General features: G+C 52.4%; 1 protein-coding gene across 1 annotated transcript in view; it reads left to right on the plus strand.

Annotated features, from left to right (window-relative positions):
- DARS2 (aspartyl-tRNA synthetase 2, mitochondrial) overlaps nt 1-16,963 on the plus strand; it is a 31,690-nt gene that overhangs the window by 1,509 nt on the left and 13,218 nt on the right. Inside the window, exons 2-9 of the mRNA XM_061550267.1 lie at nt 7,158-7,294; nt 7,734-7,800; nt 8,546-8,647; nt 9,776-9,871; nt 10,316-10,439; nt 13,989-14,035; nt 15,080-15,186; nt 15,835-15,904. Coding sequence (XP_061406251.1) covers nt 7,158-7,294; nt 7,734-7,800; nt 8,546-8,647; nt 9,776-9,871; nt 10,316-10,439; nt 13,989-14,035; nt 15,080-15,186; nt 15,835-15,904 — 750 coding nt within the window. The remainder of the gene's footprint in view (nt 1-7,157; nt 7,295-7,733; nt 7,801-8,545; nt 8,648-9,775; nt 9,872-10,315; nt 10,440-13,988; nt 14,036-15,079; nt 15,187-15,834; nt 15,905-16,963) is intronic.

Raw genomic sequence — 16,963 nt, forward strand, 5'->3', positions numbered from 1 at the left:
GGGGGGGTGTTACCCTGTGGGGGGAGGGGGGGGTTACTGTGGGGGGGTGTACCTGTGGGGGGAGGGGGGGGGTTACCCTGTGGGGGGAGGGGGGGGTTACCCTGTGGGGGGATGTACCTGTGGGGGGATGTTACCTGTGGGGGGAGGGGGGGGTTACCTGTGGGGGGGTGTTACCCTGTGGGGGAGGGGGGGGTTACCCTGTGGGGGGAGGGGGGTGTTACCTGTGGGGGGAGGGGGGTGTTACCTGGGGGGGAGGGGGGGGTTACCTGTGGGGGGAGGGGGGGGTTCCTGTGGGGGGGTGTTACCCTGTGGGGGGAGGGGGGGGTACTGTGGGGGGGGTGTAGGGGGGGAGGGGGTGTTACCCGTGGGGGGGGGGGGGTTACCCTGTGGGGGGGGTGTTACCCTGGGGGGAGGGGGGGTTACCCTGTGGGGGGAGGGGGGGGGTTACCCTGTGGGGGATGTTACCTGTGGGGGGATGTTACCCTGTGGGGGGAGGGGGGTTACCCTGTGGGGGGGGTGTTACCTGTGGGGGGAGGGGGGGGGTTACCTGTGGGGGGGGGTTACCCTGGGGGGAGGGGGGGTACCTGTGGGGGGGTGTTACCCTGTGGGGGGAGGGGGGGGTTACCCTGTGGGGGGAGGGGGGGTTACCCTGTGGGGGGGTGTTACTGTGGGGGGAGGGGGGGGGGTTACTCTGTGGGGGGGTGTTACTGTGGGGGAGGGGGGGGTTACCTGTGGGGGGGTGTTACCCTGTGGGGGGGGGGGGGTTACCCTGTGGGGGAGGGGGGGGTACCCTGTGGGGGGATGTTACCTGTGGGGGGATGTTACCCTGTGGGGGGAGGGGGGGTTACCCTGTGGGGGGGGTGTTACCCTGTGGGGGGAGGGGGGGGGTTACCCTGTGGGGGGAGGGGGGTGTTACCCTGTGGGGGGAGGGGGGGGTTACCTGTGGGGGATGTTACCCTGTGGGGGATGTTACCCTGTGGGGGGAGGGGGGGGTTACCCTGTGGGGGGGGGGTTACCCTGTGGGGGGAGGGGGGGGTTACCCTGTGGGGGGGGTGTTACCCTGTGGGGGGAGGGGGGGGTTACCCTGTGGGGGAGGGGGGTGTTACATGTGGGGGGAGGGGGGTGTTACCCTGTGGGGGGAGGGGGGGTTACCCTGTGGGGGGAGGGGGGGGTTACCTGTGGGGGGGTTACCTGTGGGGGGAGGGGGGGGTTACTGTGGGGGGGGTGTTACCCTGTGGGGGGAGGGGGGTTACCCTGTGGGGGGAGGGGGGGTTACCTGGGGGGGGTGTTACCTGTGGGGGGAGGGGGGTGTTACCTGTGGGGGAGGGGGGGGGTTAATGTGGGGGGATGTTACCCTGTGGGGGGATGTTACCTGTGGGGGAGGGGGGGGTTACCCTGTGGGGGGGTGTTACCTGGGGGGAGGGGGGGGGTTACCCTGTGGGGGGGGTTACCCTGTGGGGGGAGGGGGGGTTACCCTGGGGGGGTGTTACCTGTGGGGGGACCCTGTGGGGGGGGTTACCTGTGGGGTCTGGGGTGTTTACCCTGTGGGGAGGGGGGTGTTACCCTGTGGGGGGTGTTACCTGTGGGGGAGGGGGGTTACTCTGTTGGGGGGGTGTTACCCTGTGGGGGAGGGGGGGTTACCCGGTGGGGGGGTGTTACCCTGTGGGGGGAGGGGCGGGGTTACCCTGTGGGGGAGGGGGGTGGGGTTACCCTGTGGGGGGATGTTACCCTGTGGGGGGATGTTACCCTGTGGGGGGAGGGGGGGGTTACCCTGTGGGGGGGGTGTTACCCTGTGGGGGGAGGGGGGGGGGTTACCCTGTGGGGGGAGGGGGGTGTTACCCTGTGGGGGAGGGGGGGTTACCCTGTGGGGGGATGTTACCCTGTGGGGGGATGTTACCCTGTGGGGGAGGGGGGGGGTTACCCTGTGGGGGGGTGTTAACCTGTGGGGGGAGGGGGGTGTTACCCTGTGGGGGGAGGGGGGGGTTACCCTGTGGGGGGGTGTTACCCTGTGGGGGGGGTTACCCTGTGGGGGGAGGGGGGTTACCCTGTGGGGGGATGTTACCCTGTGGGGGGAGGGGGGGTTACCCTGTGGGGGGGGGTGTTACCCTGTGGGGGGAGGGGGGGGGTTACCCTGTGGGGGGATGTACCCTGTGGGGGGAGGGGGGTGTTACCCTGTGGGGGGTGTACCCTGTGGGGGGAGGGGGGGGGTTACCCTGTGGGGGGGGTGTTACCCTGTGGGGGGGGGGGGGGGGGTTACCCTGTGGGGGATGTTACCCTGTGGGGGGAGGGGGGGTTACCCTGTGGGGGGGGGGTGTACCCTGTGGGGGGAGGGGGGGGTTTACCCTGTGGTGGGGGGTGTTACCCTGTGGGGGGAGGGGGGGGGTTACCCTGTGGGGGGAGGGGGGGTTACCCTGTGGGGGGAGGGGGGTGTTACCCTGTGGGGGGAGGGGGGGGTTACCCTGTGGGGGGGGGGTTACCCTGTGGGGGGGGGGTTGTTACCCTGTGGGGGGAGGGGGTGTACCCTGTGGGGGGAGGGGGGTGTTACCCTGTGGGGGGAGGGGTGTTACCCTGTGGGGGGGGGTGTTACCCTGTGGGGGGGGTACCCTGTGGGGGGAGGGGGTTACCCTGTGGGGGATGTTACCCTGTGGGGGGAGGGGGGGTTACCCTGTGGGGGGGGGTGTTACCCTGTGGGGGGAGGGGGGGTTACCCTGTGGGGGGATGTTACCCTGTGGGGGGAGGGGGGTGTTACCCTGTGGGGGGGTGTTACCCTGTGGGGGGAGGGGGGGGTACCCTGTGGGGGGGGTGTTACCCTGTGGGGGGAGGGGGGGGTTACCTGTGGGGGGATGTTACCCTGTGGGGGGAGGGGGGGGTTACCCTGTGGGGGGGGGGTGTACCCTGTGGGGGGAGGGGGGGTTACCCTGTGGGGGGATGTTACCCTGTGGGGGGAGGGGGGTGTTACCTTGTGGGGGAGGGGGGGTTACCCTGTGGGGGGAGGGGGGGGGGTTACCCTGTGGGGGGGGTGTTACCCTGTGGGGGGGTGTTACCCTGTGGGGGAGGGGGGGGTTACCCTGTGGGGGGGGTGTTACCCTGTGGGGGGAGGGGGGGGGTTACCCTGTGGGGGGGGTGTTACCCTGTGGGGGGAGGGGGGGTTACCCCTGTGTGTGTGGGGGGGGGTTACCCCTGTGTGTGTGGGGGGGGTTACCCCTGTGTGTGTGGGGGGGGGTGTTACCCTGTGGGGGGGTGTTACCCTGTGTGGGGGGGGGGGGGTTACCCCTGTGTGTGTGGGGAGGGGTTACCCCTGTGTGTGTGGGGGGGGGGTTACCCCTGTGTGTGTGGGGGGGTTACCCCTGTGTGTGTGGGGGGGTTACCCCTGTGTGTGTGTGGGGGGGGGGATGCGAGCCCATGTCCTTGACACCAGGACCTACCGTGGAGCTGATCTGCCCTCTGACCATCAACTAGTCATCTGTAAGATGCGCCTGCCATTCTTCCACTCCGGTGGTGGGTGTACACCCAAGATCCCATTCCAACCAAAAGTGGCCTGGTCTCAGTTAGCTGATGAAAGTTGCAAGCGAGAATTTCATCATCGCTTGCAGCTGGGGTTGGCATCGTCCCCCACTCCACCTGATGTCGAGGGTAAATGGGCGAGGTTTAAGACTGTGACTCATTCAGCTGCAATGGCTGCTTTGGGTACGCGGTCCAGACCTCCCCAGAAACCCTGGCTGACAGAGGAGGTGTTCAGGTTAATTGAGAAAAAGCGACAGGCCCACTCTCATCGGCTACAGCATCCCACGTCAGAGAATGAGGAGGTTTACCGCAGCCTTCGCTCGGAGGTTCGGAGAGCCGTAAGGCGCTGCAAGGATGAGTGGTGGTCACGGGTTGCTGAGGAGATGGAATCTGCCTCAGTGGCCCGCGATCACAAATCACTATTTAACTCCATCAAAAAAGTAACCTGCAGCTCCACACCTATTACCATCATTAGGGGAAAAACGGTGATCCAATCTCCGACCTCCAGGAACAGGTTTGCAGATTTGCTGAGCATTTCTGTGAGGTCCTGGGGGAGGGAAAATCTCTCAGCCAGGAAAACATCATGGCACAAAGTGGGGATAACCCTGCTGAGGCTGCGGTGCCTCAAATATTGGAGGTCACCCCCTGTGAGTGGCTGGCTGAGGTGCCATCTGTTGAGGAAGTACTGAAGGCGATCCGGAGTCTGAGACCAGGAAAGGCACCGGGCAGAGATGATCTCCCAAGCGAAATGCTGAGGGAGGGTGGCGCTTGTGCACAGACTGCCCTATATGACATCATAACAACAGTCTGGACCGCTGGACGGGTACCGCAGGATTGGAAGGATGCCCTGGTGGTCCCCCTCTTTAAGAAGGGGGACCGCACAGACTGCAACAACTACAGGGGCATCTCACTCCTCAGTGTGCCGGGAAAGGTCCAGGCAAGGATTATTCAACATCGCCTTGCTAGGCACGCTGAGGAGAGGCTTGCGGAACCCCAATGCGGTTTCAGGAAAGGGCGGTCCTGTACAGATGCCATATTTTCTGTCCGTCTGCTACAGCAGAGGTGTAGGGAATTCCAACAAGACCTACATCTCTGCTTTATTGACCTGGTCAAGGCCTATGATACCATCAGTAGGCCTGGGCTCTGGGTTGTTCTTCGTGCTTTCGGAGTCCCTGACCCTCTGCTCATGATCATTAAGGACCTTCATGATGGTGAGCGGGCCCGGGTAAAACTACGTGGCCGGGAGTCGGAGCCTTTCCCTGTACACCTTGGGGTGCGACAGGGATGTCCTCTGGCTCCCACATTATTTAACATCTATTTCGACTGCGTAGTTCGTGAAGCCTTCAATAGCTGTACCGGGGGAATTTCCGTTTGGTACAGATATAATGGGAGGCTGATCGACGCCCGGGTGCGATCAAGGGATGGCTCCCTATTGGTCAACCACGTTGTGTATGCCGATTATTTGGTAATAGCTGCTTATTCAGAAGAGGAGTTGGAGACGCTGCTGCTGAGACTGGAGCGTGCCACTAGGAGGTGGGGCCTTTCCATCAGCCCCACCAAAACTAAGCACCTGCCTGGGTATTTTGTACCATCGGACACTCCACCCCCACAACTCCCAATCGGTGATGGGGCAGTTGTGGAGAGGGTGGAGAGTTTCCCATACCTGGGCAGTGTGCTTATGACCGGCTCCAGTTTATCAGCAGAGGACTCACTCCGAATCAGTCGAGCGGCAATATCTTTTCATCGGTTGCGTAACGCTGTGTGGAAGCTACCTGGTCTGTCGCTCCGCACGAAGCTTCAGGTCTTCTCGGCCACGGTCATTCCCTCCCTTCTCTACGCTTGCGAAACGTGGACCCCCTTAATGGAGCATCTTCGTCGGTTGGAAACATTTAGGCTGGCCTGCCTACGATCCATCCTGGGTTTAACCAGGCTAGATTGTGTGAGGAGCTCACAAATCCTTGAAAGATCTGGGCAAAGTCCCATCGGTGAGCTCCTCCGGCAGGCAAGGCTGGTTTGGCTGGGTCATGTAGCCCGCATACCCAGCTACCGCATGCCTAAACAGCTTTTGTTCGGCCGGATCGAGGGGGCTAAACGGGTGCGGCACGGGCTAGAGAAGAGATGGAGTGATGTGGTACAGGAGGACGTGGAGCTGAGTGGACTTGCCGATGACTGGTACCAGCGGTGTCAAGATCGGCCTCAGTGGAGGAGGCTCGTGAAGGACGCTACTGGGCAGTTGGAGGCAGTCGCCCTCCAACAACAACGGAGGGCGGAGGAGCGACGCTCACAACAACGAGCGGAGCGCCGGGTGGCTAAAGCACAGCGAGTTGGTACAGTAGGGGGCACAGGTGGTGCATCAGCCAGTCATCTCGGTCATCTCGGTCAGTCGACCCGTGGCACCTGCTGGGTCTGCCCCGTGACCTCCTGCCAGCGGGCGTTCGACACTTCACGTGGCCTCAAGGTACACTTGGCCTGGCACAAGCGTCGTGGCGGTTGTTGTTGTTACCCTGTGTGTGTGGTGTTTCCCCTGTGGGGGGGGGGGGTTTACCCCTGTGTGTGTGTGGGGGGGGTGTTACCCTGTGTGTGTGTATGTGGGGGGGGTGTTACCCTGTGTGTGTGTGTGTGGTGTTTTCCTTGTGGGGGGGGGGGTGTTACCCTGTGGGGGGGGTGTTACCCTGTGGGGGGGGGGTTACCCTGTGTGTATGTGGGGGGGGGGTTACCCTGTGTGTGTGTGGGGGGGGGGTTATCCTGTGTGTGTGTGTGGGGGGGGGTTACCCCTGTGTGTGTGTGTGGGGGGTGTTATCTGTGTGTGTGTGATTGTGGTTGTGACTATGGTGAGAGGCCCTTTCTAAACGAGCGCGAGGCGGCGCTGATCAGCCCGTGAGCGTCGTGCCGACTCCTCCTGCACCCTGCCGCACATTCTCGCCTTCACTGGAGCCAGCCAGTGACAATCGAAACGCCGATTCACGGTTGCGTGCCGCACTGAAGGTGCTTCAGGCCCATGTAGTCACGCACACACAGAGCGCGTGGTTATTTTAGACACTCCAGGTTTCCACTAAATGGTCATTTTATGAACGTCCAGTGAACTCATTGCGTCAGGTTCTGCCAATATTTATCTTGAACCCCATCATATTATAACCTGAGCCTTCGTAAAGTTATTTGGTCGTGTTCTCGAGTTAATTACCATTGGCTCTTAAAATGACTACATCATCGGTGATGTCTGGGCTGTTGATGAACACTTTCACCTCAAACGCTGCCACTCGTTCCTCAATTCACGTAGAGTAACACCCCTGTCAACTACATTCAATTGTCGTTTTGTCAACTTATGTCAAGCGCCTTGAGTGAGCGCCGTATATAAATATAAAATTTATTATAATGATCTTGATGCATTTATTACTCCAAGCACATTTTTAGAAAAAAAGATCTCCTGGTGGTTGTGTAGCCTCGGTGAGAGCCCGTTTGCTTTGCCTGCCTCGTTGGGAATTTGTAACTTTTATCGTCGCATCGTTGTTCTACAGTGATCGTCATTTGGAGAAACTTTCTCTCACCATAGGAATATGTAATCTCCACCACTTGCTCAGGGCTCTACACAGGGGATGAGCCCCCTACCTAAATGCTAATTTGAGCAAAAAAACACTCTGATGTGAATTGTATAGAAATGTACGCACCTTGTGTCTGCTACTGAACCTGCAGGTGTCAACAGCTTCTTGAGACGGACACATACGTGCGGCGAGCTAGGCTTGGAGCACGTGGGTCAGGAGGTCACTCTGTTCGGGTGGATTCAGTACCAGAGGTGAGTAGCAGCAAGTGCCACTGCTTGAAACGACCACTAGTAGCTTCGAGGAAACTTTGGCTCTTCACGTAATGTTCCACCCTGTCGTGCGTGTTTCACCTTTCTGAAAACGACTTGAGCGTGTTCCGTCAGGTTGACTGATGAACCGACCCTCACTAATTTACTTAAGTCACTCACCCCGGCGGTCAGTCACTTCCTTATCACTCTTCATCGCTACTACCGTGGTTGCTCTGAATGTCCCCCGTTGATCGCTTCACCCATGTCGAGGACTCGATTTACAAGGCTGATCGTTTTGCATCGTCTGTGTTTAACAAACTAAATGTGAATCTCTAAACTAGGTAAGGATAGCATAACAGCTCTGTTGTTGCGACTGTTGCCTGGTGACAGCTCACGGTATGGGTGGATGGCTTGTCTTCATCGTGGATGTTGCATTGAACAGAAACGCGCAGTTTGTGGTGCTGAGGGATTTCCAAGGACTGACCCAGCTGGTGGTGCCCGAGGGAGAGGTGAGCCACACAAGATGTGATTGTGCATTAAAGAGATTAATTTCAGCTCTTGTCACTACTAAATACAGGAGAATCATCAGTTATCTGGTAGCTTAGGGGGGGGAAGGGTGCCGGATTTAAAAAAAAAACGCCAAATAATCAATCATCATTATTCAAAATAGCTTATTTTTGCATATTCTTGCATGACATGTTTTTAGATGTTGTATTATGGAATTTAGTGTTTTAAATTTGTTTACTACATGCCATTGGCATAAATAAATATACAAATAGACAAATAAACATCCCACTTTTAAAAGCTACTGTATTTACTATACCATACCACTTCAATCTTGAAGACTCTGCATGGGGTGATGTATATACATGCAGTATTTTAATAGTTTAATTTGTATGTAGTGTAAAATGTACTATGCATAATATTTGACACTAAAATCAAGCATAGCTACTTTTTTTTGTCACACACATGGTGCCGATCGCCGTCACACACGGTGCCGATCGCCAGACTAGTTACAGCCTTTGGAGTATTTTTTTCCGGTTTTGCCAGATTGGTCCGGGACCCCCGGATAATGTTGGGAGCCTGATGATTGCATGCCGAATAATCAATAATGCACTTGTTGTTACAGTGACGTTTAGCCATTCTGCCTCTTATCAGTTAGCGTGACGTTGAGGCCACGCAGAGGACTGCTGATATGATGGGTTCCCATTTGCATTTTCTAACAATGCGATGTGTTGCAAATGTGTTATGCAGGCATTCTCAGCCCTCAGGCTGTGCCTGTTTGAGGTGCCCGTGGAGTCGGTGGTGAGTGTCAGCGGCGTCGTTGTCCGTCGTCCGCCTGGGCAGAGCAACCCCGTGAGTCTCGCAGCACGTGTTCCATCTGTCAGGAAAAGCAAATCCACGAGAAAAACGTAACCTGAGAACCCGTGCAAAGGTGTCGTTATTTCTCTCCGCAGCGTCGAATCTGACAAATAAGTAATTCGCATAATTCTAACATTTTCAATATATTGTCAGGTTTCCTTAGTATATATTCGTTCAAATTGCAGACTGGGCGGTGCGTCTGTCTAATACACTTCTAGATCCGTACTCATAATCTAAACTCAGCCCTTTGTGTGCACGGTGGGAAAACCCATCGCGGGAGGAGAATGTGTGCACCTCAGACACAAACATCAGTGGCGGCACGCACAGGTGCTGCTCACACGCAGCATGGAGGCACGACGTCCGTCCATACACCGTGCGCATTTGCCATGTGACGGCCACATTAGATGTGCAATGCTCTCAGCCTTGTCCAGACCACCAGCTCAAAATAGCTGATTTGGTCGACCATAGTTTTGTCTAGACCACCAACTCAAAAGTGTTGATAATGTGCGTGTCCCTTTAGGCAGCAGTGAAGCGAAGAGACAACTGTAGACCAGTTTTGTTCTAATTCTGTACAGTACAGTCATGAATGTTCACTGCTGCCTTGTGCCTCTGGGAGCCTGCATATGGAGAGGGCTCACCTCTAGAGTATGGGGACTCCCAAGCCTGCACGCATTCTCCTGTTATGCCGGGTTTATCACAAGTCACAGAAAGTGTTGGATTTTAATTACTGTTGCCTGTAGGCGAGTGAGGCTTTCCGCAAAACAAAACCTCCCTACGCATTAAAGTCTCTTGCTATGGCCACAGCCAGTTGCTTTGTGTTGGCTCCGATGGGCAATTCTGCTGCTACTGCTGTGTGGGTTTTGCTGTCAAGTAAATTAACATGCGAATGGCGTCCTTGGATGGTTTGAATTACCACCCCATGACTTACCATGTTTATGGTCTCCGGTATCTGCATTTCTACTGTTCACACTGCTTTGAGCGCCAACTAACAAAAGTGCTCGAGTGACCACGTTTATGTGAAATGCGTGAATGTTTGGTCACGATTGCCTTTACTCTTCGAACAGTCACGCGGTGTGAGGCTCGTGGAGCGAGGTAACGGAGGCGCCGCGCCGTGTGTGACAGAACATGGCGACAGGGGCGGTGGAGGTGAAGGTACAGGGGGCGCGCCTTCTCAACCGCAGCAAGACTCTCCCCTTCGAAATACATGACTTTACGAAGGTCTTGCCGACACTTGCACCTATTCGTTACGTTGACATAAATGGCAGACAACGATACACGATTCTGTCCCGTCCTGCCTTGCAATAGTCACAAGGCGCAAACGAGCAGCCGTGACACCTTCTTCACGTATCCACATCAAAGTAATTTTTTACTCATCCCATCAGCCGCACCGCCGATTTGAGAGTGCATAATTTCAGCAACATTGGTTCAATGCAAGCAAATTATTGACTGGTTGCATCATGCAGAGTCACACTAGCAGGGCCACCCTTTAATGCCAATCCAGATTTTCTGGACATCTTGGTTGTTATTGTGGAGAATGTGAAGGTGGAGGCCACAGGAAATGGTTTTGACCCATTGTTCATGACACCTGTAACTTAACCATTACGTATTTAAAGAAAAATAAGTCGACGTTGTCTTTGTTAACAGCTCGTTTTTGTGTCACAGAAATCTGAAGCCTTGAGAATGAAGTACCGCTACTTGGATTTGCGCAGCAGTCAGATGCAGCACAACCTGAGGACGCGCTCGGACATGGTGATGAGGATGCGGGATTACCTCTGCAACATCCACGGTAAATATGCATGGGGCTGGGCGAGCGATCTCAGCAATGCCTTCCAGCCGCTTCACGGCCACACGCAGAGCTGCTTCAATGTGGAACCATCTCGCAGGTGCACCGACACATTCCGTCAATCTCGGCGCATTTGAATCTTGGGTGAAAGCAAACTTTTCGTTCGGTGTGTGGGTCCTAGTTCGACGCGAATCCATTACGACACGTAGCGCCTGTCGCTGGTGTGAATTAAATATGTCTTAGTTCACGAACCCAGACCACATATATAAACTTAACAATGTTTTAATTTACGAGGTAAGCCCCACTGAGTTATATTAACCTTTTTCAGAAGTGATCTGGCCACAAATGATAGCTCAACAAAGTGGTTTATCATCTGGAAATGTTTTGCAGCGAAATACTCGAAACGCATTTTTCTTTATCTTACTTGTTTGTATGACCTGCTTGAGGTGGCATCACCTTAGTGCTTCCAATCTATTGATGTGACCAATAAACAATGAATTCATCTTCTTGGTTCTTTCGGTAAAGTCACGTAGAAGGGAAGTAATAAAATAATAAAAATAAAACATAATAAAATAATTCTCACGACGTTTCAGCCACAACGCAAGCACCCATCCTCAGGTGAAGAACATGTCTGTCGATAAGACAGAGTCTAAATGACACGTCTTAGGCTTGGAGTGTCTATTTAAGCTGTGAGGGAGGAGGAAGAGAGCCTTGACAAAAGAATTTGCATTTGAAGAGGAATTTAGCATATTTATGGGAAATGCAGGAATGCGAATAGTGCTAATTGTGAAATGCGTGGGAGGTGGGCGGGGGGTTTTCAAAGTCATATTATACCCGTGCATTATGCAGGATTAGCAGCATCAAAGGGAGGGGGCAGGGGCAGGGGCAGCACCAACAAAGGGAAGGAATGTGAATAGTATGCAGCTGCAGCAACCAAACAACCACGTAAAAAAAATAAACTAAAGTATAAACTTCATAGTATCATCAGTATACTAAATATACTCTCCAATAAGCTGAGCTACTAACAGTAAGTAATACATTACAATTCTATGTCGCAAAAAATATAATATGCTTCCAGCTAAACTTTTTTCCCTTACATCAAACAGGCCTGCCCCGTACTATATGCTGCCATAGACAAACCCAACATTAAATTATATACTGTATTACTATACACCACCCTATACCTTATACATTGTTATATTACACTATGTATTATTCTAACCACCCTAATGTATATCACACTGCTATATATTCACTATACAATTACGATACTATATATTACTTTGTACATTGTATTAAGCATATAAATGTTATACTATTTGTTATTATACACTGTACCATTGACCGTCGTGTGAAAGATACTAAGAGGCAGCAACGAAATATGACAATGGGAGAGTAGCAGAGCAAAGAATCCATTCCCTGCGGAGAATACAATGCCAGTGAGTGGAACGCGGTCTGAGAGTCACCGTAAACGTGAACACAATCAGTTAAGATCCGAAATGGTTTATTTTGTCCTTTCAATGATTGCTAAGCCAGAATCCATCTTCTCGGTTGAAATTGTCTCTGTGTTTGTATATGTGGATCGCCTCATGAATGAATCTCTCATGATAGCCAGATGGCTTGCAGAGAACCTCTGTCTTGGAGAAGTAAATGTCATGTGAGCCCACTGAATTGTAACAGTGATCTGCTACGGCTGAGGTGTTTGTCATACCGTGTTTCAGGTCTGCTTTATGTTCACGGATGCGGTCCGAGACATGTCGTTTGGTTTCTCCAATGTAATTGCTACCACAGAGGCAACTTAGTTTGTAGACGCCAGGGTACTGTATGTCTGGAACCACATCTTTTACAGACGGGACCAGATCACGGATTTTATGTACAGTGTTGAATCGGACCTGGATCTTGTGTTTAGTCAGGATTTTGAAGATCTTTTTTGTGACCCCAGCAATGTAGGGTAAGGTGATGGTCTTGAAAGGCTCCTCAACAGGATCCTTCTTGATGGTTGGAGTGATGGCCTTGCGGATTGTGTAGTCGGAGTAACCATTAGCCTTAAGAGCTTGGCGTACGTGTTTGAGTTCACTGGCAATGTGTTCCTGGTCGGAAATGCATTGGGCTCTATGGTATAGAGTCTTGATGAGGGAATTCTTCTGGGATGGATGGTGGTGGGAATCCGGTTTTAGGTAAGCATCCGTATGGGTGGCTTTCCTGTAGACAGAGTGGCTCATTGAACCATCAGGTCTCCTTTTAATTAGGACATCCAAAAAGGGTAGCTTGCCATCTTTTTCGACTTCCATGGTGAATCTGATGGCTGGGTGTATGGAATTGATGTGGTCGAGAAATTGGTCTAGAGCAGGCCGGCCATGTGGCCAGATGACAAAGGTGTCGTCTACGTACCTCTTCCATAAGGTCGGGCGTAGAGTGGCAGTCTGGATGGCGTCAGTCTCAAATTTCTCCATGAAGATGTTGGCTACAACTGGAGATAGGGGGGGGCCCATTGGGGTATAGTAATACAGTATATAATTTAATGTTGGGTTTGTCTATGGCAGCATATAGTACGGGGCAGACCTGTTTGATGTAAGGGAAAAAAGTTTAGCTGGAAGCATATTATATTTTTTGCGACATAGAATTGTAATGTATTACTTACTGTTAGTAGCTCAGCTTATTGGAGAGTATATTTAGTATACTGATGATACTATGAAGTTTATACTTTAGTTTTTTTACGTGGTTGTTTGGTTGCTGCAGCTGCATACTATTCACATTCCTTCCCTTTGTTGGTGCTGCCCCTGCCCCTGCCCCCTCCCTTTGATGCTGCTAATCCTGCATAATGCATGGGCATAATATGACTTTGAAAACCCCCCGCCCACCTCCCACGCATTTCACAATAGCACTATTCGCATTCCTGCATTTCCCATAAATATGCTAAATTCCTCTCCAAATGCAAATTCTTTTGTCAAGGCTCTCTTCCTCCTCCCTCACAGCTTAAATAGACACTCCAAGCCTAAGACGTGTCATTTAGACTCTGTCTTATCGACAGACATGTTCTTCACCTGAGGACGGCTGCTTGCGTTGTGGCCGAAACGTCGTGAGAATTATTTTATTATGTTTTATTTTTATTATTTTATTACTTACCTTCTACGTGACTTTACCGAAAGAACCAAGAAGATGAATCCCTGCAGTCACGAAAGCTTTAAATCAAAATGTACACAATGAATTACGTGATAACTTCTTCAAGTGAGTGGGTTATGAAGTCATCTGCTCAGATTAAACCACGTAATAAAATTAGTGCTTCTGAAGTTCTGATACATTGTCGTTCCATGGGATAATTGTTTGGAAAAATATTTTTGCCAGAATTTTATTTTTTACGATGTGTTGTTGTTACGTTCTTAAAAGTGTTTGCGTGTCTGACACGGCACAGGTGCCGTGGTAACGTCACTGTCACTTAGTGGCGAGCGTTGGTTTTGGTATTGTTATTGGTGTTGTTGGTGTGTTGCGAGTCCGTTTGTGTTACGGGGGAGTTGCTTGTGGCTGTGACGGAATGGAGATCTCTCCACCTAGGTTTTGTGGACGTGGAAACTCCGACGTTATTCAAGAGAACACCGGGGGTGAGTCCTTAACTCGACGGGAACCTACTTCTCATACTTATTTTGGTCATAAATATTTTGTCTTCGATGCATATCTGTTGTAACAATAGGGGTCACCTCGACATTTAAAGGGTAAGGAGTTAATTATGTTAGTCGTGTTGTGGGGTTTACAAGCTCATAATGAGGAAAATAACTGAATCACATTCTTGTTGACTTGACTGGGAACAGTCCACGGCAAAATTTAAGTTCACCGCCGTCCCTTTGTGCCCACTGGCGGTGACGTCTGAGCGAGACCACGTGACGTTAAATGCGTATGTGGGTCGTAGTTGATCGGCGACTTTGTAGCGAAACAATGGTAGACGGGCCGACGTAAAGCGAGCACATCTCAACGATGAGGGCGAGTCGCCGGAAACGTCTCCACCCTTTGCTCTCGGCACCAGGAAAACCGCGGCCTTTATTTGTAATGAACGCCTGCCCATTATGTAGAACGCAACCATCGTGACCGTCAGTTGTGGTGAATATGAGAAGCAAGCAATAAGCAGGCAATACTCCTGCCCTCCCATACCTGTCCCTGCACGTGAATAAATACATACTACACATCCCATCAGCCACACAGTCTGCTGGGAGTGCATTATTTTTAGCATTGGTTCAACACAAGCACACTTTAGACCTGTTTTATGTGTTAAATGATTTTGTGTTAACCTAAGACCCATATCTAACAGAGAGCGGCCTTGCCTGTAAACATCTGGCAGTTCGCCAGCATTGGTTCAGACTAAGCCTGACTCTCCTGGTGTGGCACTGAATGTTGAAACCGGTCGAGAGCTTTCTTGTGTTGAATAAACGCTGCTCACATTATGCACTCCCAGTAGGTCATGCAGCTGATGTGATGCGTTAATCACACTTTCATTTTTTTACGCGGAGGGACTGACGTGTGAAGGAGGCGAATCACTCGCTTAATTATTGTGTGACCTCCATTGCACACAAGGATGCGAGTGCTTACCTTTGTGTCGAGCGCAAACCTGTACGTACGATTCGCCCCGCTCGCTTGCACGCTGCCTGACGCAGGGGGCGAAGGAATTCGTGGTGCCGTCCCGGGAGCCCGGCCGCTTCTATTGCCTGCCGCAGAGCCCCCAGCAGTTCAAGCAGCTGCTCATGGTGGGGGGGATCGACAGGTGCGCGCTGCCCACACCGGGAACTCTCAGCCGCTGCTCGCGCGGCGCTGGCGTTCGTTTTTGAGTAAATCGTCAAAATATTCAACACGTGACGTTTCAGGCAATCGGCCCTTCTTCATAGCATGTGCTCTAGCATGTGCTATGAAGACCAGTCATTGCTCAAAGTGTCACCCCTAATGTACGTGTGTAATATTTATATTTCCTGTCTGGCGGTGTTTGACTGGGTTGGACTGTGTGTTGCGCTTGCTTTGTAACCCGCATTACGAAGACGCTTTTATTGCCAGTGGCTCATGCCCGGTCACAAGAGAGTGACTGGTTAAAGTGCCCATGGGCTAGTGAAGTAATCATCACATTTTCATGGCCGGGGCTGCCCTCCTGATGGGATAGCTGTTGACGACTCCCAAAGAGTGGCACTCCATTGTACCAACCCTGCAGGGATGGGTGGGGGGTGCCCAGGTGGGATTTTAAACTCGTGGCGCTTTGAGTCGGTTGCTCTGCGTCGGTGCTTACCAGTCCCTCGGTGGCAACTAAAACCTCATGGCTGCAGACACCACGCGGGTGTTGCTGCCCAGTGGGCGCCGTCGACTGCAACTGAACGCACGCCGTGGTGTCCATGCGCGCTGTCCGTTTGCGTCATGCGGTGTGAAGGTATTTCCAGATTGCAAGGTGCTACAGAGATGAAGGCTCAAAACCGGACCGGCAGCCCGAGTTCACACAGGTGAATCCAAAATCAATGCCTTGTGTACAAAAAGGGTTATCTTTAGTTTGATAATATTTACCTTGTGTGTCTTGCCAATCTTCTTGGTTCTTTCGGTAAAGTCACGTAGAAGGGAAATAATAAAAGAATAAAAATAAAACATAATAAAATACAATTCTCACGACGTTTCGGCCACAATGCAAGCAGCCGTCCTCAGGTGACGAACAGGGCTGTCGGAAAGACAGCGTCTGAATGATGCTTTGCTCCTGTCTTGCCAATGTCACTCTTAAATATTGGGCCTTTGGGGTAGGACATGAGTCTCACTGACACAAGACTCTTCAGACTTTTCATGCCATCAGCCTCTTTACGGAGGCCGCTGGGTCCACGAACGTTCGGCAGCAGTCCTCCACTGTTAGCTGCATTCACTTCTGGTTGCCCAGTAAATACATTACAAGGTCGCAACATTATAAGGTCGCAAGTGCTTACCACAAATGAACCACAATACCTTGTTGATATCATCAAGGAGCATAAACCATCATGCAAACTCCGGTCATCCTCATAGCAGCTTTTGGCTAGCCATCAACCAAGGACGGTCACTGCATCGTTCACTTTCAGATGCGCTTCTGCGGCCGTCTGGATCGCTCTTCCGATATTAGGAAGCTACTGGAGCTATGCACTTTGAAATCTTGATTGAAAACTTCATTAGGACTGCTTTTTGTGCTTAGTTTGTTGTCCTTCCCACGTACCTCCAATTAGCACGGTTGGTTATGTACAGTACAAAATAAGTTCAACATACAATAAACTAGAACTTGTAAATCCAGGTGCTGCTCATCTTTGAAAATATTAAGTTCATTGGTGTCACCTGTTGTATTTGTTTTCTATGGAACTCATGTCTAACAGAGAGGATCTTTGCATGGAAACTTTCTGTCAGTCCATCAACATTGGTGCAAGTGTCGTTACATAGAATTCGTCACTTAGAAGCTTAGCGCTTGTTGCTGGCAGGGAAGGGGATCTGCAGTTACAGCAGCCCTGACTGACAGCAGGCCACGTGACCTGAGAGAGGGATGTAGGGGAAATTTT

The sequence above is a fragment of the Lethenteron reissneri genome, chromosome 12 (genome assembly GCF_015708825.2).
Source record: "Lethenteron reissneri isolate LAM-NWPU_2019-01 chromosome 12, ASM1570882v1, whole genome shotgun sequence".
Taxonomy (NCBI): Eukaryota; Metazoa; Chordata; class Hyperoartia; order Petromyzontiformes; family Petromyzontidae; genus Lethenteron; species Lethenteron reissneri.